The sequence below is a fragment of the Chlamydotis macqueenii genome, chromosome 5 (genome assembly GCF_036417535.1).
Source record: "Chlamydotis macqueenii isolate bChlMac1 chromosome 5, bChlMac1.mat, whole genome shotgun sequence".
NCBI classification, from domain to species: Eukaryota; Metazoa; Chordata; class Aves; order Otidiformes; family Otididae; genus Chlamydotis; species Chlamydotis macqueenii.
The window spans coordinates 19105636-19132853 of NC_141560.1; the positions used below are offsets into that span (position 1 = coordinate 19105636).

A 27218-nucleotide genomic window follows, 5' to 3' on the forward strand; every position below is an offset into this window, starting at 1 on the left:
GAATTGACTTTCAGCAGGAATGAGATGCCTTTGAAAAGCCTGTTCACATCCTTGTCCTTCATGGAGATAAATTAATGTAACTCCTTTGACACCCATATACTCAGCAAAGCATCTGTTACGCAAATTTTACAAAAACTAAGAGTGGCCAAAAAACCCCTAAGAGCTAACTTTACTTATTTGCTTTTATTTTAGCTAGCACTAAATATTTCCTTTCAATGTGCAATAATTATATTGTACAATAATGATATTATTGAAGTGTGGCATAACTGTAAGCCAAGCTTCCAGGAAATTAGTCCATTAAGGACTTCCCGTTTCAACCTGCCAGGCTGCAACTTGCAGTTTAACCCACTGATTTTAGTGGTACTCCTGACCTGTTGAGTGCAGATTCAGAGCCTCAGTACATCCAAGGTTTTCCCTAAAACATTTTTGCATTAAAAAACCACACCCGTATCTCATTAGCCAACATGCAAATTCATAGCAGGCAATGGGGAAACGCAGTATTTTTGAAAGCAAATTTCTGTCTTGTTAACTGAGGTTTTACTGCTAAGCAATAGGACATTAAAACTTAGATTACACAGTTTTGAAAATAGATCCCTGGCTATTTGATGCTATTTCCTTTAATTCCTCATCACTGCTTTAAAAAGTAATGCAAGAAATATGATGTTGTCTGTATTTTTATTGTATCTTATTTTTCACACAGGGTGGGCATTTGTCACTCCTATGCTAAATTCTGCTTTTTTGGACAGGTGTATGTTTATATCTCTACAGGTTTTGTGACATTAATAACCTGATGCTCCATAATGAACTGAGTTTTTGGGGATTTCTCTGCCCAATGCCTTTGGAAAAAAACAACTGTAGTAGTACCATTGGACTGGAGTCAGAAATTTCTCTTTGCAATCTTAAAAGTCTTATTTATCCCCAGATATTCTCTAAGAATTCTACTGGTCTCCTAGGTAAAGGTACTTCATTCAGCGTTCAGTGTGGCTTCTAGAGGGGGAACTCAATGACAAAGTCAGATGTCTTTTTGAGACAGGATGACATCATGATACAAGACGGCACAGAACAGTCACACAATGTACTGGTCCTTCATCTCTGAAACGGCAATTCACATCTGAACAGAGATGATTAGTCAAAATTAGTGCACTTATTCCCTCTTTATCTTCGGTGGACATGAAACCAGACCACAAAACCACTGCAGAGAGCCTTGCAACTGGCAGGCTTGGGTCATGAGGAAGCCAGTGCTTGACAGAGTAAAAGGTCAGGACTGATCAACAAAGGCAGAGCTAGCGTACACCAAAGATCTTATACAGCCTTGCCCAATCTGTTTGATCAAGACTACATATGAGTCCCTTGCTTTCACAACCATACATGTTTTCAGAGCTATTGAAAATAGCTGATAAAGATTTCTCTGTGGTGATGGGTCACTGAGGCTGATTATCACAAAGAATGGAAAGGAGCAACATAACTGTCTCATGTCTTGGGAGCAGCTGAAACTGTCTGAAGACCATCTTAATGATCTGCTACTGAGAAGTGTCATAGTCTGAAAGCTCGATAATCTCTGTTGAATTTACTATACAGATTGTAATATTTTATGTATTTCCATCAGTGTATATGTTTTTCTCTCCTTCACTTAGCTTTCTCACCTACTTGCCATGAATACTGCCCTGTGTTTAGACTTCCAGAACCAAATTTTGAAAGCTAATCGGATATGGAAAGATTTTACTTAAAATCCTATAAGCAAGCCAGATCCTTCATTAACAATGACATATATAATACATGAACTAAAGAGATGTGCATGTTTTGGTTATTTGGCTGTGATGATAATGTGCATTGCCTCAGTCCTCTGGAAAAGGGAGTAATGTTGAGTAACTTCTGTGTTCAGTGCTCAGCAAAATCTGACATTTGCAACTACGAGTTACTAACTGTCATAAATGGAGAAGTAAGCTGCAGTTTTCAAGACTGTGGCTGTTCTGCCCAGAATGAGAGCCCTGCTCCGGCAATGAGTCAAGTCCTAAGCTCTTTCTGTTAGTTGGCAGCATGAGGAACACTTCTGTAACAATGGGATCTTGGGGCTACAGGCAGTGAATGAAGGCATTGATGAATGAACTTGAAAAGAAGGCTTCAGAGCAGTACTTTTCTCTTTTTATATCCAAGTATTTTTATTCAGTGAGATTGAGTCAAATAAAGTCTTGGAAGGAAAAAAAGTGTAACAATGTAATGGATCTTGGGTACTCTAATATAATCTAAAATAATTCAGTGGCAATTTTTGCTAATACATAACCGTCCCAGAAACAAATCAGATTGTTTTTCTCACCAAAATTAGTATTTGGGAGCTGATCCAGATTTTACATGGATGCAAATATGAAAGGATACTGTTGGGGATATTCCACTGCTGGACAGCTGAGCTGATATCAGAATTTGGACTAATGGCTTCAGCTTGAAGCTCTCCTTGTAACTAAGGACAGCAGGATTTGACTTTTAATTAGGATATTTTAGCTGTAATATGTCAGAAAGAGCTTGCAATACGTTTCACTAGTTAAATACAGTTATTTAATATCTGGTTTTACTTTATTATATGAAAGGATTCCAAGAGGTATGTTTTTGTTTTCAAATTCAAATATTGCTTAAAATGAGTATTAAAATGTTATTCTGCAGTATTAAAAGTGTAAATAACAGAACTTTTGGCCAGAATGAAGAAAAAGGATATAATATTAATTCCTAATACAAATTAAACTGAAGAGGCTATCTGCATTGTTCCAAATGAGAGAAATTAAGAACTGCATACTGGCGTTTTTAAATTCCCTAAAATTGTAGTATTCTGCAAGGTTTTCCAGCTGTGAGAAAACATTTAATCCTGATGCATGTACTATTCTCTTCAGGGGGAATTGGATCAGATCCTTTGTGACCAATTATGCTTATTTACACTCTCATATACTGTTTAGCTTTAATGCATTGCACAGTTAAAGGAGAAACAGGAATTCAGTCCAGTTTTCCTTAAATTCTTGCTAGACTTTATGTTAATTTAATCTCTTATTTCTCCAGTTACCTAATACAAAGTATGATTTCACTGTCATTAAAGATCACCTTGTTTCTTGTTTCCATATTCTTCTCACTGTTATTATTCTTCTCATTGAAGTCTGCTTTCTAGTCATTATGAAGATTTGGAGCATTTCATTGAGAAAAATGAGGAGTTAAACATTTTCTATTTCCCTAATCAAAACCCTGTCATTATCATCACTGAAAGCCAGAAAAACAGGTGGAGAATGACAGAATTACATGAAAGGTAAAAAGGACACTACCACAGTGATTTTGTGATCACAGTTACTTATAAAAATACACTGAATATTGGCATGGGAATCTAATTGCATACTAAAGCCTGTTGTGTAAATTCAGTTACTAGTTACATTACATAATGCTGATGCTCAATTGTATCAGTCACAATTAAGCATAATATGAATAGAAATTTGAAAAGTCTCTGATTGTTATTGTGGAAGAATTCACACAACTCCTCAGCATGGCAGCTTTCAATTGAATGTGATATTTTTGAAACAGAAAGCTACAGTGATTCAATTCTAGAAGAAAAAGCAGCCTAGAAAAAAATAATGTGTTTTGCAAATGGAGAGAAGAAAACAAAAGCAGGATAAATTTTTATTCTATCACTTTTGACAGTATCCTTTTAAAGGGAAGACTAAATTAAATTCTAAAGGCCAAATTCTCTTCTCCTTCACATCACAATAGCTCCAGCGCAGTCCTACCAACTTTCATAGAATTACTCGAGATTTACACAAATATTAACAGCAGCAGAAGTTGGCTTTTCAAGTCTAGCTGTTTTACAATAGGAATACATTTTAAGAAGTGATATGTAAAATAAAATAGTTTGGGTTTTTTATTCCTTTAAATTAGATCTATAATTTCACAGAGAAAGGCTGATTCTTCTTTTGGTCTCAGATAAGCTACTTTGAGAAAACAGATACGATGAGAGTAAGACAGAAGGCTCAGAACAATCTTTGAATCAATAATGTGTTCAGTAGACACACTTGATTTCTTCCCATACCACAGATTTCTTATCCTGAAATCTGTATTCCACATAAATGGAGGAGAACAGGACATGGAAAATTGATCTGAAGGCTAAATTAAATTTCTCCTGCAGTGACCTGTTTGAGGAACAAAAGGAAGGGGAAGAAGGAAGGCTGAGACTGGTGCAATTCAAAAAGCAAAGACATTAAGTGACAGCCCCAAAAAAGCGTCAGAGGTCTTCCAATAGGAGGTATGCTGCTCACATCCATCCCACCCTTTGGTGACACTCCCTCCCTAACTATTTCCACTCGATTCACATTGTTTCTATACTTGCTGAAATGGTCCACACTCTTTTGCTGTTACTACTGTTATTACTTTACCTATCCACACTTGTCTCTGCTAGCCTGTTATTCATAATTGCAAGGGCTCCAACCCCACCAGAGAATCCATTTTGCTTTGAATTAGAGCTCATTTGCCTCGGATAGCCATTAGCAGTTTCTGACAGCTGTTTCTGCATGATGGCCAGTGAGACTTTATTAGAGGCCAGGAAGTCTTTCATGGAGATCATCTCGCCTGACAGCCGACGTCCGTCTGTGTCACTTTCATTGACAATATCAGTCTCGATGGAGATGTTTCTCCGGCTGCGCACATTTCCTGGCATTACCACGTTCCTCCGTGAACGAAATAATTTTCTTTGGCATCTGTGGCAGCACCTGCAGTCCAGTTTCTTTAATATCCAGTTTATGGATTGTTTGATGACAATAGAGATCACATTAAATAAGGAATAGATGCAGCACACCCCCATGAGTATGAAGACAAAGTTGCCAAAGCGATAAAGGCCTTGGCTCTCATATTTCATGTTCTGGCTACTGACCAGATCACCGAAACCAATGGTACTGAAGGCCACGAAGCAGAAGTAAAGTGAGTCAAAGTAACTCCACCCTTCAATCGGTGTGTACATTGCAGAGGCACAGCAGGAAATAATGAGTGATGCTACACATAATATCAGCATGACGTAGTACACGGAGGGCTTCCAGCCTGCCAGGCTGTCCACCTCAGAGGTCCCTGAGCCCCGCCGGCCATTGTGAGGGAGGACTCCTTTCCTCCTCAGCTGTCTTTCATGGCAGGACTTCATGACGTAGGCTATGACAGTGATCAAGCGTTCCAGGAACAGGTTAAAGAACAAAATGGTCCCTGCACATCCTATAAGGCCGTAAAATATCAGAAAAATTTTGCCTCCAACGGTGGCTGGGGTGGTCATACCAAACCCTGGAAGACAAAACAGAACAGTTGAAAAAAATAAACCTGTAGTTACCATGTCAGGAGTTTTGTCACATGCAAGACAGAAGAACTGGCAGCAAATCCCTGTGGTACAGGTCAATTCTGGAAAAAAGTGAGGATGCTTTCCCCAGCTGTTACCCACTTGTGCAGGACCATGGTTGCAGCAGTAAGGGGAAGGAAACTCATGCCAGCATTTCCTCCAGAATTAGAATGAAACAAAAAGCAGAAGAAAACACACTGGAAAGAAGAGAGACTTCAGTGAAGGTCTGAATTTTGTTCTGGTTGCTAGGCTCGCTCCATCCCCCTTTGGGCCTTGGATCACTTCCAGGCTTAGGGTTATCACATCCCCTTCCTTCTCTCTTATGCTGTTCTGCACCATGGGTCTGATCCAGGGGTGGCTCTTACCTCACAGGGGTCCATCCCCACCAGATCTTTGTAACCCAAGGTGAAATCTTTTTGAGTCTTACTTAGCTCCTGCTGTAAGCACGGATGGCACATCAGTCAGCACCGAGCATCCACTGCAGCCTGACTAGGATTTGCAGACTGGAAGAGGCAGCCCCTGGCAGGGGCAGCAGCCCCTCATGGGGCTCCCCAGCAGGCAGAGCACATTAGAGCAGCCCTGTGTCTGACTCTGATGTCAGTTGCCCATTATCAGGTGTCTTTTAAATCAGCACTGCTGAAGTTTTCCTATTTCTCTGTGTCCCACTCCACAGCTCCAATCTGTATGTGAGTCTTAACAAATGTTTCCTCTCATTCCTCTAGTCTCATTCCCCATCACGGGATTTCTCAGGCCAGAGGTGCTTCAGTCTTTCCTCAAATCCCTCCCTTCCTAAAGCCTGCAAATAGTAATTTTGTTTTGGTTAAAACTATTGATAAGACAATCTTGCATTAATAAGCTATTACTAAAGAATAAGAAGCATGTTCAGAACATCATTGAGCAAACTGGAGTACTATCCACGATAAATAGCTTTGCTGCTGTTTTATTAGGATTAATAAGGGATTATACAACTGATCAATTCAGCCAAAGTAATCTTGCTGAGAGGACAGAAAAATCATGTTGGACAAGAGACACTGTTATTTGTTTCCCTCTCTTTGTAATTGTGAGATGCTAATTACGAAATAAAGACTCTGGGAAAGAAAGAAAATCATATTCAGTGTGATATGTTTGTGCCTGGAAGACAGACAACTGCAGTGTGAAGAGACCATGTTTCCAACAGCACTGAGCTGCACTCATCTTCCCTTGCCTGGAAACCTGCTATCGGCACAGATTCATCACCAACGCTGCTCCTGCCTCACACGGTGAAGCAACAGCCTTCGCCTTCGCCCCTGTGGTGCGACTCCCTCCTGGCTGAGCAGCAGCTGCTCCAAACACCAGCCCCAAGCATGGGCTCTCGAGCGTTAGTGCGTCTTTGCCTGCATCCACAGCCAAACCACAGTGTCCAGGAGGCTCAAGCCTCCTCATCAAATTTCTGTGCTAGAGAGAGATGGAGTGCAGCTCTGTGCCATAGGGAACAGCAAGCTACACAGATAACATGTTCTTCATAACAAGAACTTTTTGCCGTTGTTCCCCTTGGCACACAAATATTTCCACCCACTTTTGACCCTCTCCTTCTGCTCCATGACCTGATTCCCCTGTAACCCTAGTTTTGATGCTTATTTTCTGTGCAGTCTGGCTTATATGCAAGTCATGACCTCCACCCTGTGGACAGACACGTAAAGACTGATGGACAAGGAGAACCTCTCTGCAATTGGTGGCATCTGCCCAAAGCAGCCAAGAAGGGAGGTGGGGGGCTGCTGCGTCCCTGGCTCACCCTGCTTTTTGAAGAAGAGAAGTGGCTGCAGGCTGGGCAGAGGTGGAAAGGTGAGGAGCCTCTGGCACAGGGTGAAGGGCAGTGAGGAGCAGCATCCATCTCCTACAGCATCAAGCAAATGCCCTGGGAAGAGAGACATAGGTCAGGCTCCCACTTCCAGTGTGGCATTACGCCTCTGGGCTGCTTCCCACTGGCCTCTCTCGGGATCCTGCCGCTGGCATCACGGCCTGAGCTCCTCTGGTTTGTTTGTTTAGTCAAATGGATTTTGTCTCTGAACTCAGATCTGTGTGCGTAAAAACCCGCTAGCAAAGGTTTTACAAAAGCACCCAAACAGACATGATGGGAAATGCACGGTCAACTATAAATACCAAAAGATGCAGAACATCGATCTGGAGAGGCAGTGAGCCTCTGAGTGTGACTCTGCCCCTTGTCAGCTCCTCCTCTTCAGCAGGGCCACTCCTTTTACCTCCTGGAGTACATGTCATTTTCTGTTCATTTTTCTATTTACAGATCTCAATATGTAGCAATCAATACAAACATTTCCAAAGAAGCACTAAAATGGAAAAACCTAAAAGCAGTATAAAGATATTAATTCAACAAGTATTTTCCTTCAAAGATAATTTGTCGAAAATAAGCTCTAAGCTTTTAGTCCCAGAAATAAGTTCAATTTTTGAAATGCCTTGTATTTCCATGTATTGGGTCACACTACACCTGGTTAACTTTGACCATCACAGTATCACACTCAGGATTAATTTGGGATGCTGTATTATAGACTAGGACTTGTTTGACAGTAAGTATATTTTTCTCTGAATAGACTCTTGAGGTGTTTGAAATATTCATAAATCCAAGTAAATCTGATGAACTGTTTCAGCCAACACAGGCAGGAGAGTAAAATTGTAAAAGGTTGAAACAGCTGAAATGAAACTACATGTTCTCTTTTGGCATTTTGTGATAAAACTTTTAATTTCAAAATATTAATTGCTTTTTGGTTAAAAAAAAATCACTTTGAAAGAAAAATAATGGAAAAAATACTTTGAAAAAATCTTTCAGATTTTCAAAAGCTTCATAATCCTAAAATGGAACATAATATTTCACTAATGTTCAAATAAAATCTATTAAAATTTGATTATATTTTATCCTGCTTGAAAGACCTAAAAAAAAAAACAAACCTGTTCCAATACAACTGCAGGTTAAGTTTTTATCCTATTTTTTTTTTCCTACTGTCCATCAAACTAGAAACACACTCCTTGTTAATCTCTACTAAAAAGTGAATTCTTTCAAAAACCCTTTCCATACCACAGCCCTGCAAACACTAGCTGGAAGTAAATTGTTATCCTTGGTGGGATCTGCCTCTTTTTCCCCCCGAATTTGTGCATGGAAAAATGTGGCTTATTCATGGACAAAAAGGTACGGCAATGAGATCTGCTCTTGTTTTAGTAAAGTTACTGATGATCTCATGCTCTGCAAACACCGAGGATCTATGGATAAGCCAATTCCTTCATGAAATTAGTGGAAGCTCTCACACCAAAACTCTGCCTTCTAACCTAAAGGCACCAAAATAAGCCTGTTGCCTCCGTGCTGGGTTCATACACATTACTTGGGCATCAGAGGAGCAGTAAACTCTTCTCTCTGAAAGCAAACACAATGCTTAGTACAGCAGTATCTGTCCCAGAGGCAGGTATCTCCATACATCCCCTCTCTGTCAGGGCTTGTGGTGGCTCTTTTGCATGGAGAGACATGAGCGAAGGCTGGTGCAGAGCCAAGTGACATTTCCACGTGAGCCTGGGACATGCAACCAGGCCTGGCAGCTGCAAACGCACCTATGCTCCCTCACCGAGAAACAGCATTAGTGCCTCACCATCTATTTTCCAGAAGATTGGCAAGATCTTGGCAAAAGCAGTATTTATCCCCTCTCTTCTGCTTCAGATACTCTACAAGACAAGGCACTAAAAAACACGGATTCCCTGCTTTGCTTGTAAAATGCTTTTTCTTCCTTCCATTACAGAAAAGGAGAATGGAGTCTGGGATGCCACTACAGCATTTAAAAACTGAAAGATTGCAGCATACAATTTTTTTTTTTGCAAAGATGTAAAGTGAAAAAATGCCTGGCATGTCTCTGAATAGCAGCTGAGGCTTTCTCTGACATGCCACATGAGATGCTACCTATCTGGTGTCGTAGTTCAGCCCTGATCGGGACCAGACTACGCAGTCTCTCTCTCACTCCCCCCACCCTCCGAGAGAATAGGAGGAGATGATATAAGGAAAACGGCTCGAGCACCTGGCAAACTGAACCAGAGAGGAACAGGTCACAGGGTATCTGAAATACTATTTACAAGCTTGACTGAGGCAGCATTTTTAATCCAAAATTTTTAGTTTTGCAGCTGAAATATGTCAGTTTGAAGTCTTGGCAGAGTGGTAGGATACCTACTGCTTTGCCTGGTGTCTGTCTCCACTCCCTGCATCATGCCAGGAAAACCACACTTCCCCTGTATCCTGTTGGGGTACCCCAGAACTGGGCCAGCAGCCCCTGTTTCCATGCCTGTGACCTATACAGGCAGAACTGCCCCTGAACTGTCCTCTCTTCATAATAGAGCGTACAATCTTACAAACAACAGACTTTTCATTTCCAATCCCTTGAAATGCTAACCAAAGGCAAAGTGCTTATAACGTCAATGATTCCTGCAGATGCCAGAGAAAGTTCTCTGCTTATAGACTTGGGAGTTCATTTTTGCCGTCTTCTTGAGATACCTAAGAGTGTCACATGCAAGTGTTTCTCCACTGTAATTGTAAGACCAGGCTTATTCACAAACTGGACCTACAGTAATATCTTCCATAGCTGCACGTCACATTTATTAGAAAATGTAGCTCTTGGTATTGTCATTGTCAAATCAACCATCCAAGTACATACTACAGTTGTGGAACTAAGCCTTCCTCATTGCTTGTTTTTTCTTACAGAAAAAATGATGGGTTTAGAAGCAATTGCTGTATTTCTGCACTCCACCTGCTGCAGGAGGTGGTTATCCATGTTCTACGTGCCAGTTGAGGGATGTCAATTGCCCTGCGATATCCTCCCAGCTCACAGAAATCAGCACTTTAGAGGCTTTGAGGACATGACATTCAATAATTTGATCATCAATCTTGTCAAATAATTTTTCAAATAATTCATACTGTTGGTCTCCATTAAACCCGAGGCAGTAAATTCCACTATGCAATTATGCTTTGTGGAAAAGACGTCTTTGTCTAACCTGCTGCCTGACAATTCATTTCAGGCTTCCCACTTTTTGCAGTTAGCTGTAGCAATCATCATTCTCCATGCAAATTCTCCCTTCCCCTTCTTCTTTCTGATTTTATAGACTATATTATTTCCTCCTTTCTCATTTCTTCCCCAGTCTGAGGAGGTCTATAACATTTAGTCTAGTGTTCAGTCTGCTAAGGCATACTCCTAACCAGCCCTATTACTTTTCTTGTTCCTTTTCTGCCTCAACACAGTCTTTCAGAGATAAAGGAGCAGGACCAGAGCCAGATACAGTATTTGCAACGCAAAAGTACTTTGAATTTATGCAAGGCATACTGATGTGTTGTGTTTTGCTCTCGTTTTCAGAGGAATTCCTGTTTGTCTTTTTAATTGCTATTGATCACCGAGCAGATGTTTTCAGCAACCTATCCACAGTGGGTCTTAGCTTGCCTGCTCCACAGGTGATGACTGTCTCAGAGCTCTCCAATGCCTGGCTGTAATTACATCTATCTTTTCCCATGTGCATTACTTTGCACTTGTCACCACCGAATTTAATCTAGTTTTTTTTTACTTAGTTATTCAGTAATATGAGATTCTTCTACAGTTCCTTACAGTCAGGTTTATACTTGACTATCCTGAATACTTCTCTGTCCTGAGGAAATGTTGTTATGTGTTTATTTATCTCTTTTCTTACATTATTTCTGACTTTTGAAATGTGCAGGTGTCAGCAAAGAGCCTCAGAAACCCTGTTGTTAATCTGCTTTCATTTTGAAAACTGAATATTGATACCTAGACTTTTCCTCTATTCTTTTTAAACAGTTATTTTTTCAATGACAGGACTCCACTTTTCATGCCTTTTTTATTTCTTTAGAGGCTTTGATGAAGACATCTGTGAAAAAGCTTTTTGAATGTCTAGGTACACTGTAATTTCTGTAAGATGTGACTTCCCTCTGTAAAAGCTGCATCACCTTTTTGAACATCCCAACTAATTATATTCTTGTTTATACTTTCCTAATGTGCCTTTATGGAAAACAGACTTACTGGCCTACGGTTTCCAGGAGCAGCTTTGCAGCCTTTTCTACAAATTGTTGTTACATTTACTATCATTTCTTCTCCTTGCACCAACCTGATTTTAGGCTAAATCACACTTAGCTAAGCAGCAGTTTCATATTTGAGCTCTTTTAAAAGTCCTGCCTGAAAAGCTTCAGTCCTGGCAGTTTGAAAGAGATTGCTCAAATATGAGAAATAGAGGAGACACCAACAGTCAAATAGATAGAAGGGAAACATTCAAGGCCAGGTTGGACAGGGCTCTGAGCAACCTGATTTCGTTGGAGATGTCCCTGCTCCTTGCAGGGGGGTTGGACTAGATGGCCTTTGAAGGTCCCTTCCAACCCAAACTATTCTGTGATTCTATGATTCTATGAAATGACTTAGCGAGCAATTAGAGCAGCAGTCTGATCCATACAGCACAACAGTGAAAGAGCAAGAAGTTAAATTGGCAGACTGGGAAGTAAATACAGAATGAAATTACGAAATAATAAAAAAAAAGAGGAAATAAAAGCAGTGTCTGAGACTTGGAAATTATTTGAAAATACAAGATTGTGTCTTCTGATGAAGAAATAAAAACAGGAAACAACTGCAGGAGAAAATGCTAGTGATGTTTTTATGGTGTGAGAGAATGCTGATGAAATTTAGTGAAGCTTATTTTACAAGTTGGGTGACATTTCTTGAAAAAGAGGTATTTCAAGTAGAAATCAAGATTATAGATAATAAAAAGGGAATCAGATAATACTGAGTTGGGAAAATTGAATGTTTTTAAGGTACTGAAAAGTATTTCAATGGATTTGTTAGCTATGTCTGCAGATATGGCACTATATTATCACTGTTGATAGATTTAATGACAAATTCTAACTTTAACAGCCCAGCAACAAAGAAGGCCTTCTTAGTAAAAATTTCAGATTTCTGAAATCAGTATCAGTGTGATACTGATTTGCCTGTGTTCCATGATACATTGACTACTGTAAACTGGTGTTACCTTTCCTAATACTCAGTTGAATTGAGGAACTACATTCATTGCAGCTTCAATTTTCCTTCAACTATTGTGGTTTGTTATTTTTTTCACATACTGCTTAAGCAAGAATTCAGATTTGTTTGCTGAATATTCATACTAATTCTGAATTTCTTGTAACAGAGCTACATTTTCAGAAGCTGGAAGGAATTTAAACTCCAAGTAGAGTTAGCAAAAGTTTTCTAAAGCACTGCACACCTCCTATGCAAAACAATTCTGCAGATTTGGTCTTGGCAGCAAAACATCTATTATGAAGATGGTTACTGCAGAGTGCTCTAAAATCCACCTGTGTGTTCGGGTTATATTGTGCGCACATTCCAAGAGGATACAGGTTACTTACACAAAAGAACAATTTAAAGTGTAAACACATCGACAGTACAGTATGATATAATTATGCTTCATGATTTCCTGAGGCAAATACAGGGTGCAACCAAAGACAAGCAAGCAGCTGTAATTCTTATCAGTAGTCAGTTTGATAAGAAGGACTGAGGTCCAACAGGAAGTTCTCCTAAAGCAGAATCCTCTGACAGAAGATAAATATTGACTAACATGAAGCAAATATTGATCTAAATCTAATAGTAACATGCTCATATTGAAATCTAACAAGAGGAAACAGGCATCAACTTTCTATAATTAATCAACTCTACAAAAAAAAAAAATCTAGTTTCTCTATTTTCTTTCCTCAATACCTTGATTTATCAGCCTCTGAAAAGCTAGGAAAGCTGAATTAAAACAAGCACCAGCCTTCAGAAGCCAGACCCAAAGGAGGAGGCTGTGCAGCCGTCCCACCCAGCTGTTCTCTCTCCGCTTGGGTCTCCCAGCCCCATCACATCCTGTTCCCCAGACATAGCCAAGGGGGCACAGCCCAGGGGACTCGTGCCACCCACGTCCTGGCCCGTCACACACCCAACACAGCCTCAGGGGATCCAGCCGCCTACTCCAGGCCAGTATTAGGTCATTTCATCTTTTCTGTTGTGAACTACTCCAGCGTTACCAATCGCTGTAGGCGTTTCTCCTGGATCATTACGCACACTCATCTCACTCTGCCTGGTGATACACAGTTTGGCATGGGTTTTAATTTTGGATGTCCTGATATTCATAGGTTAAACCTTCAGTTTTCATTTCCTAGTACACTTGACGCCATGAAAGAGTGTGAAAAACAGTACATCAATCCCAATCCCTCGTGAATGAAGCCTGGAGTGCCAAATATAGCATGGATGTAGGAAAAGTAGGACAGACAGACAGCTTTTACAGTTTATTTTGGATCATGAGATTAGGTCTTTCTATTGTTCTGCAAAATACCTCTCTTTTCTGAGAGGTTTCATTTTCTTTTTGAATGTGTGCAGTTCACTGCTGCCTTTCCCACAAAGAGGAAGCGAGTAGAAAGAAGGGGTAACACTATAGCAACAATAATGAACCGCTGTGAAACTACAAGTATAAATATCATCACAAAACAGCTTTCCAGTTTAGCCAACAAGCAGAATTCTTTGTCTGTGATGTTGTGGCTGTATTCCTAATGCATTTTCTATTTATTTGAGTTTCTATTTCTATTTATTTTCCTTGTTTTTCTCTATCAGCTCTAGTTTGGTCATGACTCACTGGGGAAATTATGAATTTCACCAGTGGAACAGTCACCGGAAAATGATTGAGGTTCATGACAGGTGTGAACCAAGCTAAACAGGATCGAGACTTTCAACTGCAGTGAAAAGATCCTAAAGAAAATAGTAATTAGGGAAGAGAAAAACAGAAATTCTTAGATACCTGCAAAGATACTGACCCTCCTTCCCTCAGACACATTCTGCACTGAGCTACCTATGTAAGGACATTTTGTGCTTCTAAAAGACAGGCAGAAGAAACAACTCTAAGAGAAGATGCACTTCAAAGACTTTACTGAGAAAATGTCCTGTACTATGTACTGTTCTTACAGTGTGCAGATACTAATAATTTGGCAAAATTCACTTCTGCCATTATAGCCTATTCTGTTGCTGTCAAAGCACAACAAGTAGTCCTAGAAAAACTCTAGTTCTGCTGGAGTAATTGTCACCTGTAGGCACTCTGTGGGAAGAGCTAAAGCACTCTCAGATCATGTCACATTGCTCCCCTTATGACACTGCTATGTCAGGCAGCTTGTAACAGAGTCCTGTTCTGGAAGAGAAGTACACATTTCTGCGAAGACTTTCACTGTGTGAGAGGAGACCTCCATGGAAGCGTCCCCTCTCTCTAACTACAAGGAGAGAACAAGCTAGCTGCATCCTGAAACTCTCCTTTACTGCAACAATTATTTGACAAAACAACTACAGGCCGGTCAGCCTCACCTCTGTGCCTGGCAAGGTCATGGAGCAGATTCTCCTGGAAACCATGCTAAGGCACATGGAGAGCAAGGAGGTGGTTGGTGACAGCCAACATGGCTTCACCAAGGGCAGATCGTGCCTGACCAATTTGGTGGCCTTCTATGACAGGGTAACAGCATCAGTGGACAAGTGATGAGCGATGGATATCATCTACCTGGACTTGTGCAAAGCTTTTGACACTGTCCTGCATGACATCCTTCTCTCTGAACTAGAGACGCATTGGTTTGATGGACGGACCACTTGGTGGATAAGGAATTGACTGGATGGCCACACTCAGAGAGTGGTGGTTAACAGCTCAATGTCCATGTGGAGACTGGTCACAAGTGGTGTCACTCAGGGGTCCGTGTTGGGCCCAGCCCTGTTCAACATCTTTGTTGGCGACATGGACAGTGGGGCAGGGTGCACCCTCAGCAAGTTCGCCGATGACACCAAGCTGTGTGGTGCCGTCGACACGCTGGAGGGGAGAGATGCCATCCAGAGGGACCTTGACAGGTTGGAGAGGTGGGCCTGTGCCAACCTCATGAAGTTCAACCAGGCCAAGTGCAAGGTCCTACACCTGGGTCGTGGCAATCCCAGGCACAAATACAGGCTGGGCGGGGAATTGATGGAGAGCAGCCCTGAGGAGAATGACTTGGGAGTGCTGGTGGATGAGAAGCTCAACACGAGCAGGCAATGCGCCCTTGCGGCCCAGAAGGCCAACCACATCCTGGGCTGCATCAAGAGGAGCGTGGCCAGCAGGTCGAGGGAGGTGATTCTCCCCCTCTACTCTGCCCTGGTGAGACCCCACCTGGAGTACTGTGTCCAGTTCTGGAGCCCCCAACATAAGAAGGACATGGACCAGTTGGAGAAGGTCCAGAGGAAGGCCACAAAGATGATCAGAGGGCTGGAGCACCCCTCCTATGAGGACAGGCTGAGAGAGTTGGGGCTGTTCAGCCTGGAGAAGAGGAGGCTCCAGGGAGACCTGCTAGCGGTCTTCGAGTACCTCAAGGGGGCCTACAAGAAAGATGGGGAGAGGCTGTTTAGTAGGGCCTGTTGTGATAGGAGAAGGGGTAGTGGTTTTAAAATAGAGGGAGGTAGATTTAGATTGGATATTAGGAAAATATTTTTTACAATGAGAGTTGTAAAGCACTGGAACAGGTTGCCCAGAGAGGCAGTGGATGCCCCATCCCTGGAAACGTTCAAGGCCAGGCTGGATGAGACTCTGAGCAACCTGTTCTAATGGGGGATGTCCCTGCTCCTTGCAGGGGGGTTGGACTAGACGACCTTTGAAGGTTCCTTCCAACTCTAACCATTCTATGTTTCTATGATTCTAAAACAATATTTTATTGGGGACAGCCTGCTGTGCAGTAGCATTTATTCCATTGGCAATGCTGTTTTCTCGTGCAGATGGCCAGGTGGTGGAGAAGGGCTCAGCCTGCCCAGGAAGGCAGAGGATGTATGGCTGTAACACTGCTCCTTTGTGCTATGTGCTCTTCTATTTCTAGAATATTTCCAGAATCTTTGCCTGCCCAAGCAAGCTCTGTGCCTCCCACCTCAGCATCCCGAGCACTCCGTGCGGCTGTAAAAGCTAGAAATGTCTCCAGGGCTATTAGAGCTGAGTCATATCCGCAGATACACGGCTACGCTGAGTGACCGGCTGCTTGGTGACCTGGGCCTCTGCCTTGAGTGCCATCGCTGCTGCTTCCTTCTGCGCTGGTCTCACCCTCAACATCATGCTCAGGCAGGCTGAGAGAGAAGTAACCTTCTGTAGAGCTCCTAGCAGGGTTAAATCCATTCCTAAAGGGCAAGACTGATGTTGAAACTAATGATACAAGATGTTTTGATGAAATAATACATAGTTACCCAAGTACAATCTACACCTTTTCATGTACATTGAGATTTTTTTTTCCCTCAAACCTGGCAGACAGCATTCTTGTCACTGTTTCACTGAGGCTGAAGGACAGGAGGGAGATGCTGCACTGAGGACCGCGTGAGTGCCGTGCTCGGTCTGTGCCACTGTGGGGATATAAGAGACTTGTGTGAGAGATTGCAGGTAATGCCTTTTCCTGAGAAAAGCCTTCTGAGAACCCAGTCTTGTAACACAGACAAGTGTCAGTATGAGTGTGTGAATGGGACGTCGAGAATAGACCTAGAAAAATCTTGGTGCTTTCACCAATTTGTGTTTGGAGAGCATAAGAAAAGCTGGTTTCGTGCTAGTGTATGCAAGGCAATGTCTGTACTTAACACAACGAAGTTCAGTTCACAGTGAGTCACTCTTAAAACCGATCTGGAGAGCTGGATACCTGTTACTGCCCTTCTTCTCTCGTTCCAAGTATCTGAACTGCATGTTCTGCCTTGAACAGAAAACTAGCTTAAGAAAAACTTCCAATGTTAAGAAATCTAAAAGGCTTTAAAAAATGCTAGAGGGACAACATTGGACGAGAAATGTAATAAAAATTCAGTTTTAATAGGCAACATCTTTATGGCTCTGTTGCTACATCTGTTATAAAGTCTGTGCAGCCCTTAAATAATACATAACTCTTCAGAGAGACAGCCTCTGTAATTTTCATTATTGTAAGTTTTTTATATAAGATAATTTATGGGGACCCTGCCATTCTGCTTTATATAATTAAGGTTATATTTTTTTTAAGGTTCATTCGAGGTCTTGTGTAAGAAACGTACACAGCCTTGTTACAGCTCCTGTGCTACCATAAATTCAATGTATAAATAATTTACACCTACCTTCTGGTTTCCCTTTATAATTTTTACGTTGTTTTGAAGCCTGAGGTGCTATGCCCAGTGCCTTTCCATCATCCCTAGACAGATTTGGAAGTCTGTACACCTTTTGTGTTACTAGAGGGATAGAACAGGATTCAGTTTTGAAAACACCTTGTTATTATTTTGAAACTTTGTTGTGACTTGTTGAACAGTCATTTAAAGATTTGTGTAGTTTTTATTTAGTATTAAAAAATATAAACATTTAACTAATTAAATAATCTAGATTTTATTAACACATTTGCATTTAATATGAAATTAAATAGTAACTTGGATATTTCATATTAAAAGGTCCTCGAGCCCTATAAATGGGTGCAACACCGCATCTGGTTCAGGCTGATCGCTCATCAGAGCCAGCCATCAATGGCTGGGTGGGCTCTACAAGGCAGAATAATATCGGTACCTCCCCTGGGGCTGCAAGAGTGCTCAAGTGCTCCATTACATCCATACTACTACTTCCCAGCCCCTGGGAAGGCTGTAGGGGTTCTGTCCCCGCAGCTGTTTGCAAACGCGTTGGGGACACCAGCTTCCCCTTCCCTTCTCCACGGAAATATCTGGCCCCAATGGAGACACCAAGGCCCCCTTTGAGAGCGCTCAGAGCCCTCTCTGGGGGGCAAACCTGCACGTGTGTGACCCCAAGACCACCTGAGCCCAGTGCTGAAATGTGCTTAGCAGCTCATATCTTGGTACAAGTACCATAATAATGACGAGTGTGAGTTCTCTGTAAAGTGGCTCTAACAGACAAGTAGCATCAACTAAAATTCAGCAAGCAAAGCTGTCAGTGCTCCTATCCCCTGTCTCAGGTCTCTGGCACAGGCTGCAGCCCTAACGCCACTGTTGGGAACCAGCTTTTTCATATTTCTTTGTAGAGGAATGAAAGCCCTACATTTTACAATAAAAAAATAAAGTTCTATTTGATGCCTTGATCAAAGAAGGATGCTGAAGCAGTAGTTTTTCTCTTGTTCAAAGTAAATAAATTAAAAATAATTAGACTACTACGCACTGGAGGGATGCCCAACCTGTGCTTCAATGGGAGCGTGCGCCTGCTCGTCCAGCCCAACCAGTCCCCAAAACCAGGGGACTCATCTGACCCTGCCACTAACCCAAGGCATCGCCTAAATCCTTTCCCAGCCATGAACGCCAATGCACCTCACAGAGACTGGCAAAACTGTGGTAAATAGGCGTAACTCAAGCTCAAACTACAGCAAACTGTGAGTGTTCAATGCTAACTGAGTTAAAATATTTGAGTAGTCATAACATTGATATAAGAAAAAAAATTTTTACATCGAGGGTGGTGAAACACTGGAACAGGCTGCGCAGAGAGGTGGCTGATGCCCCACCCCTGGAAACACGCAAGGCCAGGTTGGATGGGGCCCTGAGCAACCTGATGTGGTTGAAGATGTCCCTGCTCCTTGCAGGGGGGTTGGACTGGATGACCTTTAAAGGTCCCTTCCAACCAAAACCATTCTATGATTCTATGATTTCTGAAAAATACACCGTCAAACATTGCCTAAAGAACATGTTTTCAGAAGTGCGCTGTGTTTAAATCATAATACACAAAATACATGTTTTTCTTAAAGGTTTTCCTTAAAATTATAATAGCTACAATATCCTAAACTCCAAGCTATACCCAAATGTATTCAAGGAACAATGAAGTAATATGGTAGAACAAACTGATTCTTTCTATAGTTAAAAAATGCCATGGCTAAGTTTATATAATACAGTAAGAAACAGAGGTGTCACCAGTTCCATTCCTGTTAAAAAACACCAAAAAATAACAAATCAAAATTTTAATCACAATAGAAATACTTTCAATTTGAAAGTCAAAGGCATGCGCTTTTGGATTTAAGGTGATTGAGCAGGGAGATGCAGTAACAGCCAGATTTGTGACACATATTCGGTTAACAGCGCCAAAATAAGTCCTCATAAAGACATAATTACAGGAAAAAATGCCTTAAAAATTGGCCTTTTCTTACTGATCCTAGAAAAGTATGTTCAGAAGACAGGTATATACTATATACACTGTATATATGAAGTATCTGTGATGTGTTGAAGAATCAAAACCAGACCTAAGGGTCTTGAAGTGTGATTGAAACAGAGATTAAAAATATTTCTTTGACAGAGAACATGAATGGCTTCATAGATATACAAAATTGAAAAATATATCATTATATCTCCATCCAATAAGCATATGAATGTATGATGAATATATATATATATGCATATAAACCTTTTATTTTTCTGTTGAATAGTCTACCTTACTAACAAGAAGCAGAAACTTCAAGCCATAATTCACCTTGGCAGGATGATACTTTATCTGAATCATGAATGTTATTAATGCTGTTGCAAGGGCTTGTTTTCAGTCAGTCTCTGTAAACATAACTTCAGCTATTAAGGAATAGGAACATAATGTTGTGTACCAATTAAGCTATAGGTTCATCTACACTAAAATTTTCCTTTTACATAATACAAATCTGCCTGTAATTTAAGGGTTCTCAAAGGTTAGTTTAAATTTACTTACTGTGAATTTTGTTCTTGGCATGTATACACAAAGTATCTTATTTTTCTTGGAGGAAAAATTAGTGGTATTTAGTGAAGGAGATTTTGTAAAATTAATGCTCTTACCTGGCTTTAAATACCAACACGATCAGAGCAATTTTGTGCAACATTGTCACTTGCAGTTCAACTACAGCAGAAAGACCTCGGCTTGAGTGTTAAGGTCAAAAAAGTAAAGAAAACAAAAGGAAGGAAGCTGATAAGGAAAGCTAATTTTTGCTAACATGAAAAATAGTACATGTGCATGTGTGTTTGTGTGTGATTACATTTTCCTAACCAACTTTGAGCCTTATCTTGATGGCCGAGAAGAAGGTTGGGAGCCATCGCTACCAGAACCACCACACGCCAAGGACCTCAGCATTGCTACTTCCAAGGAACAGAAAACCTCACCCAGAGAATTAGGTTAGCCTGATGCTTGGATACATCAAACTGAAGGACAGATCAAAGGAACATAGCATAAAAGACAGCACAAACACTGCTTTAGTTCCTCGGAGACTGACAGAGCCCCAAAAAGCTAAGAATAAAGACAAAAAATTCACAGTTCCCAAGTAGATGCTGCAGGGACTGCAAATGCAAAGCAAGGACTATGGGCTCACACCATGTAGAGAAGGCTGTTGGCATCATATGTGGTAAGGTATTTGAAATATTCTGTATTAAAAAGAAAGTGGATACTAATAATTGTGATTAAAATTACGAAAACTGGTAGACAATGCTGATGGCAAATATTACCAGAGATTGCAGTGAATATTTATCACTGGACAACTGCTGATGGAGAATGGACGATTTTGTGAGTGCTTGCGATGAGCTTATGATGACAACAAACTTGAACAGCAGTTTTATCAACTTTGAATTTCTTATCCATTTATCTGTGTAAGATATCTCAAAAGCGAGGAGTTATGAAGGGGGCAAAGGCTATTTCTCACCCTTTTTGACACTTTAAAAGCGAAAACTCACTTGGGGGGAGCTGATGGTAGGACACTTGGGAATAAAAGCTGTGTTTGTGAAATGATCATAGAATCACAGAATGGTTTTGGTCAGAAAGGACCTTTAAAGATCATCTCATCGAGCCCCCCTGCCCCCCCACCCACCATGGGCAGGGACATCTTTCACTAGATCAGGGTTCTCAAAGCCCTGTCCAATCTGAATAATGTCAGGCTACTCCAAAAATATATAAGAGTAAGAACTTGGGGGGAAAATGCCTGTCTGAACTTTAAAGAGATTGTGTGGACTTGGCAGTGCAACTGAGTGAAGCTGAGAAAGCTTTTACTACATATATTTATCCCAGGCACTGAAGTATAACGTACTTGGTTCATAATGTGTTCTGCCAGGGGAAAAAGAAATGCATTAATAACTCCAAATACAATATACTTGCTTCATTTTAAAACCCTTAAAAATGACAAAGTCTTGACTCTTTCTAGAGGTTTTGAAGATGTCTCCTGTAATGGTAAGTAGTTTAAATACTTCTAACCTCATCCTTCACAGTGCTTATTCCCCAGCTGAACAGCACGTTTTGGAAAAACAGCACAGAATTAAATAATAGGGTTTCTCAGGACTGTAAGTGACCAGTGCCGTGGCTAAATGTGTGAAAAAAAAATCTGAAAGTTTTGAGGCCATTTACCAAGTCCTTTCTGCACTAAAAGGACTCTGTGCAGTCTTTTGTCTCTCTATAATGGCTTCCTCCAAGCCACGTCCAAACCAGTTTGCCATACATGAAAAGGAAATAGTGCTTTGATAAGCATATAATGTACATGCTGAAAAACAGGTGCAAAAGCCTGTGTCACAAAGGAATTGCTTTAAAAAGAAAAAGTCTCTCAGTGAAGTAGTTGAAGAGAGGGAGTTTATCAGATTTCCATTAGAGGCTCGTTTTCTTCTGAAAACAGGACTTGTGAATGACATAGAAAAAAAACCCAACTTTTTGTTTGTTTGTTTGTTTTCCACCCAGCCAGGAGCTGAAGAAATTAATGGTTTGAAAGTCACAGCAACTTTCCTAACAAGGAGAGAAATAAGTTACATTCTTCAAAGAACAGTTTTAAAAGAACAGGAAAGGATTAAGCTTTAAAATTGTTCTGTTTTCAAAAAATTCTCAACACATATGATGCAGAATGATGTACACAGAGAAAAATTAACCCTGTTTCAAGAGAATAGGCAGACCATAACTGCCAAACTCCCACAAGTGCAAAACAACGGAAAAAAAACCCAAAACCACACGAGACTGTTGTTAGGAGTATAGTATGATCTGAATATGTACTAACACTAAAATGTTGAATGACCAAATTAGCTGGTCCAGTACAAAGATACTTTGTGAAACAACAAAAGGAAGCTAATTACTAACCAAAAATTGGTTAGTAATTATTCCAATGCACTTCACTGAGGCTATCGGAGCTCCTGGGATGCTGATACTTCAAAGAAAACTGTGGCTGAACCAGTGATGCTGTATTTTGCTGAGTGTTGCTGCCTTCCAGGGTCTCTGGGCACACCTGAAAATCCGTACCACAGACTGGATTTGACCAAAATCCACCACTGTCCCTTCCCTTCTGGCCTCCTAGAAAGTGAAAATTGGCTAAAATACTTTCTGCTTAGTATATAATTTTTAAAAAACTTTTCAAGATGTGATTTCAAAGTTTGACTTTAAATAAAATTTTGCTTTAAAAAAATATTACAATGAATGTTTTCTTAGAAGCAATTAAAGCAAAACTAACAAAAAAATAAAACCAGCCACCAGCTGTCCTGCAGTCCCAGGAGCAATGTTTTACTTAGAAACACTACAAAGACGTTCTTTACCAGGAGCATGTCTGGGCTTGCTAAAACATGTTTTTAGCTAATCTTGACATGTTTATGGCTTTATGAATTATCTTTTACAAAATGTACCAATAAAAGTCCTCTTTAACAGGAGCACTGGAGTAACAACCTTTAAGCATATTCAAAAGATAAATCCTTCTGGTTGAGGTAAGAAAAAAACCAACCAGTGCTGTCCCTGAGTAAGAGGTATTTTAAGTATCCAGTGCAAAATATAACATAAAATCCACTCTTACTTGAAAATTTAATAACTATTCTGGAGCAGTATCTACAGTACAGGCAAAGAGGAATTAAGATGTTCTGAGGAGTGAACAGCAAACTAAACCCCATCCATCTCTGTGCACTGACGGATGAGTTCAAGGACATTCAGACACACTGCCATTGCAAAGGATTTTTCTTTTATGTAAGATCTGTTAATGGCCCACGTAACAGCGATGGTAAGGTGCCATCAGACTGAAGATCTGAATACATTCAGATAACCATTGGCTAGCAATGGCAGCTGTTTCATATGTATGTTATAACTGATTCATGTTCTCTTCCTTGTATCTTCTGGCCTCATAGTAGAATTATAGAATGGTTTGGATTGGAAGGGACCTTTAAAGGTCATCTAGTCCAACCCCCCTGCAAGAAGCAGGGACATCCCCAACCAGATCAGGTTGCTCAGAGCCCAGTCCAACCTAACCTTGAATGTTTCCAGGGATGCGGCATCAGCCACCTCTCTGGGCAACCTGTTCCAGTGTTTCACCACCCTCATTGTATAATTTTTTTTTTCCTGATGTCTAATCTGAATCTACCTCCTTCTATTTTAAAACCATTACCCCTTGTCCTTGTGGTTCTGAGTATCAGGATCTTTTCAACATCCACTTAAAAGCCTCACAACTGACAGCATTAGGTTTAAAGCTGAAGATGTTTTAGCAGACTTCCTACTGAAGACATAAATTTCAAAAAACCTGACACCTAGCTTAAAGAACCACCTCAAGAATTGTACTGCTGGTTTCTATTGTCCACTTCTGATGTTTTGTGTCACCAGTCAGGCATCAGTCTTTACATGAGCAGCAGAGGCCACAGAAAATTTCAGAAAAGGAATGTCAATACAATATTCCATTTAAAACCATGTAATTTATGCAATTCCTAGGAATAAAAATGTCAAACAGGATTCCTGATCAGCCTTTGTAATGCTAGGAGGGAAATGATCTACTTGTACTTGATGTGGTCTGCCAGACAACAAACTGGAGCACAACCAGTTTGGAACTAGCACACCCTTTAGAGTCACAGGGCAAAACCACACAGGTGCTGAAGGGTTTTCTTTTTTCCAGGAAGTTCCCTCTTTTGCCCAAGCATTCTCTTAGACTTTCCTTAATGACAGGTATGACAGCTTAAAGAATTCAGAAAAAACAGGGTGTCAGCATCCTCTCAGCCCAGATCCTTCATATTGGTCAAAAAAGATTGGAAAAGTGATGCACTATATCCTGGATTATTTTGGAGGTGCTGGTTTTTACATGGTTGCCACTCTCAAAAGAGCTGTAACGTTGAAAGAAGGCACTGAATATTCCCACCAAACACACCGGTTCCAGGCAGCACAGGTGGAGGATGTGCCCAGTCTATGCAATAGGTTTCAATTTTTGGGACCTAGAGTCTTTGGGTTTTAAAATCCTAATGCACTGCAGCAACTTTGCTACAGCAAAGGGAGATGTGTCTGTTCTGCTCTTTTCTGAATGATGATCACGTCATGCAGTTTGCCATAAGTGTTTGCCAGTGTTCTACCTAAAAGACTGTATAAAGACAGAACAACACACTTAGCATGCCTACCTTGTTTCTTACCACTGCACAGAATGTCTCACACCCAATGAGTTCTTATATTCTAGATAAAGAACATAATGTGATACGTACATGCTTCCCAGATTTAATTTAACAGAAATGTCAATGTCATGGGAAAGATAAGTGAATTAAATAGGAAGACAGAGCATGGGTCAATACAACTATACACATGTGCAAACACTTCCCCAAAAACATATTGGCAGTAAGAGAAGCAGCTAGTTATATCTTCCAATTCAACAGGGAGCTTTGACATTAGCAAATATTTGCTCTGTGTTAATCTGAACACCAAGAAGAATTCTGAATTATTAGTAGTTCCTTTCACATTTGCAGCCCCTTCCTTATTGAAACACTTCAATATAATAACACAGATAATTTGTCCTTGCCATCTCCTTTCCATTCTTGCAAGAAACACCTTTCCATTTCAGTAGGATGGAAGTCAGAGGGAGTTAATCAAATTGGATCTAATCAGTTGAGGCTGAAAACATGTTTCTTAAAATCACGTTAAATGCTTGAATTTAGCTGCTAATTACTTTTATTTCCACTAGGCAGGAAAATCCAGTTGACCAAGCAGTAATTACACAGTAGTTTTAGACAGATTTCTATACCCTTTGTACATGACACCTTATCAGAGAAATTCACTGGGCAATCAGATTTTGGCCTTGATACAAATCATATTCTACAAATTAGACATAAATCTATTAAGATAAATGGAATTATATTGGTTTTTCAGCAATAAGAGTGAAGTAAAAGTTGATCTACAGCCCTGGGATTCATTGGGAGCCACCCATTTATAATAAAAATATCTTAATGGATAGAAGCATAAATGCCAAAAATAGAATGGCTACTTTTGCCAGCATTTTATCTTGTCTAGAAATTGGGGTTTTGCCTGCTGCTATTGATGTGAAATTCCTGGAAATTGCTACTCACATCTTAGGAAGTGAAGTTTTGCCATTAACTTTCATTATGAGAGCACATGTCACATCACAGAAACAAACTATGGAAAGTGTAGGAATAGTGTAGACCAAGAAACATACACTGATGTTGTGTGCTAATCTTGTCGTTCCTTAGGTTTGCATAACCTTGCCCAAGATCATTCAGCTTCTTAAAACCTGACTGTTGATTCTGAGGAATGAACAAAAAAGCTACATGACATCTGATGATGATTTGAAGACTCTGTGAAAATCAAGATAAGTAAGTTCAAAGGTAAGTTTGCAATTATATGAAATTGTCTGTCTCAATATGTGGAAACTCAGCTTAGGGCTGACACATACCAACCTCCTCTCTGGAGTAAATAAAGGAAGAGAATAAAACAAAGAAGAACTTCACTTCAGTAACCAAATTTTGGGTAGCTGATGAAGATGCCAAGAAGGGCATCCTTCTCAGGGAAGGAACAATGTGCGATGGTAGGTCCTGCAAAGGAACAAATAGAATAGTTTTAAAGAGAAAAAGAAAAAGGCTGTCAGCAGAAGAAAGGTCTTCAAGACTTCAAAGAATGGGACCTTCTGGGGAGCAGAAGGAGACAAGCTTCTCTAGAGGAGAAGCCACGATGAGGAAAGCAGTCAAAATGGGGGATGCTGGAAAGACAGTGGTCCAGTCCATCTTAGCAAATAGACATTTCAGCTCAGTTTGAATATTTCTTCTGCTCTTCAGAGAAAGCCATGGTTGATTTTGAATATTTGAAGAGTTTATGTGGGATATGCTTCACTGTGTGGTCTTGGAGAGGTAAGCCACATGTCAGAGCTCCCTGGGGACAGAGCTCTGGGAAGGGTGGTGCTTACGCTGACAGGATGTCTTATAGGATCAGTATCAGTCCTGTAAGCCACAGAAGCTGAACAGTGAGATCCATGAAATGGAAAAAATCAGTCCTCTCCTAGATATGTGCTAAAGAGACCAAAAAGATTTCACACTCAAACTCAGGAAGGTAGAGCACAATGCTCAGGAAGCTGGGTGCAAGCACAGAAATTTGGTGAGAATGCAAAGGAGATAATTTTAAAAGGGACTACCCAGATAGATTATTTTTCTTGGTTTGAAAAAAAAAAAGAAAAGAAAAAGAAAAAAAAAATCTTTTCATTAACATTCTCTGGACATAAACACAGCTGAGAATTTACTTGCTGAAGTAAAAACTCCTGTGCTGTGAAGAACACCTAGCAGTTGGATGTATGTCAAAGAACTGCAGGCTGAAGACAAAAAGTTATATTGATTGTAAAGTAACTCTTTAAATACTTACCAAGGACCAAAGCAAAAATGGTACATCAGCATCTAAAGTGTGTTTCATGGAAAATTTAGGTGACAAAGTCTAAGAAAGAGAAGCACAAAACCTCAGGTATTACCTTTTCCTTAGGTATTGAAAAATCTGCAGGTAATTATGTTCCCATACACCAACCTTGTGTAAAGTATAGTAAGGGATTGCCCTCCACGCTGGGCAGAGCAAAGCTGCCATTAGGAGCCACAGCATCCCAGTCCGGCTGCTTTCCAGCACTCCCTGCCCCAGCACAGCTACTTAGCACCTTGCAGCCGAAGCAGTGAGCGCT

The 27218-nt window shown here is 40.6% G+C and overlaps 1 protein-coding gene across 1 annotated transcript in view; it reads right to left on the reverse strand.

Moving 5' to 3' along the window:
* Positions 1–3635: 3635 nt before the first annotated feature.
* KCNK13 (potassium two pore domain channel subfamily K member 13) overlaps positions 3636–27218 on the reverse strand; it is a 71495-nt gene continuing 47912 nt past the window's right edge. Inside the window, exon 2 of the mRNA XM_086748808.1 lies at positions 3636–5286. Coding sequence (XP_086604934.1) covers positions 4394–5286 — 893 coding nt within the window. The 3' untranslated portion in view covers positions 3636–4393. The remainder of the gene's footprint in view (positions 5287–27218) is intronic.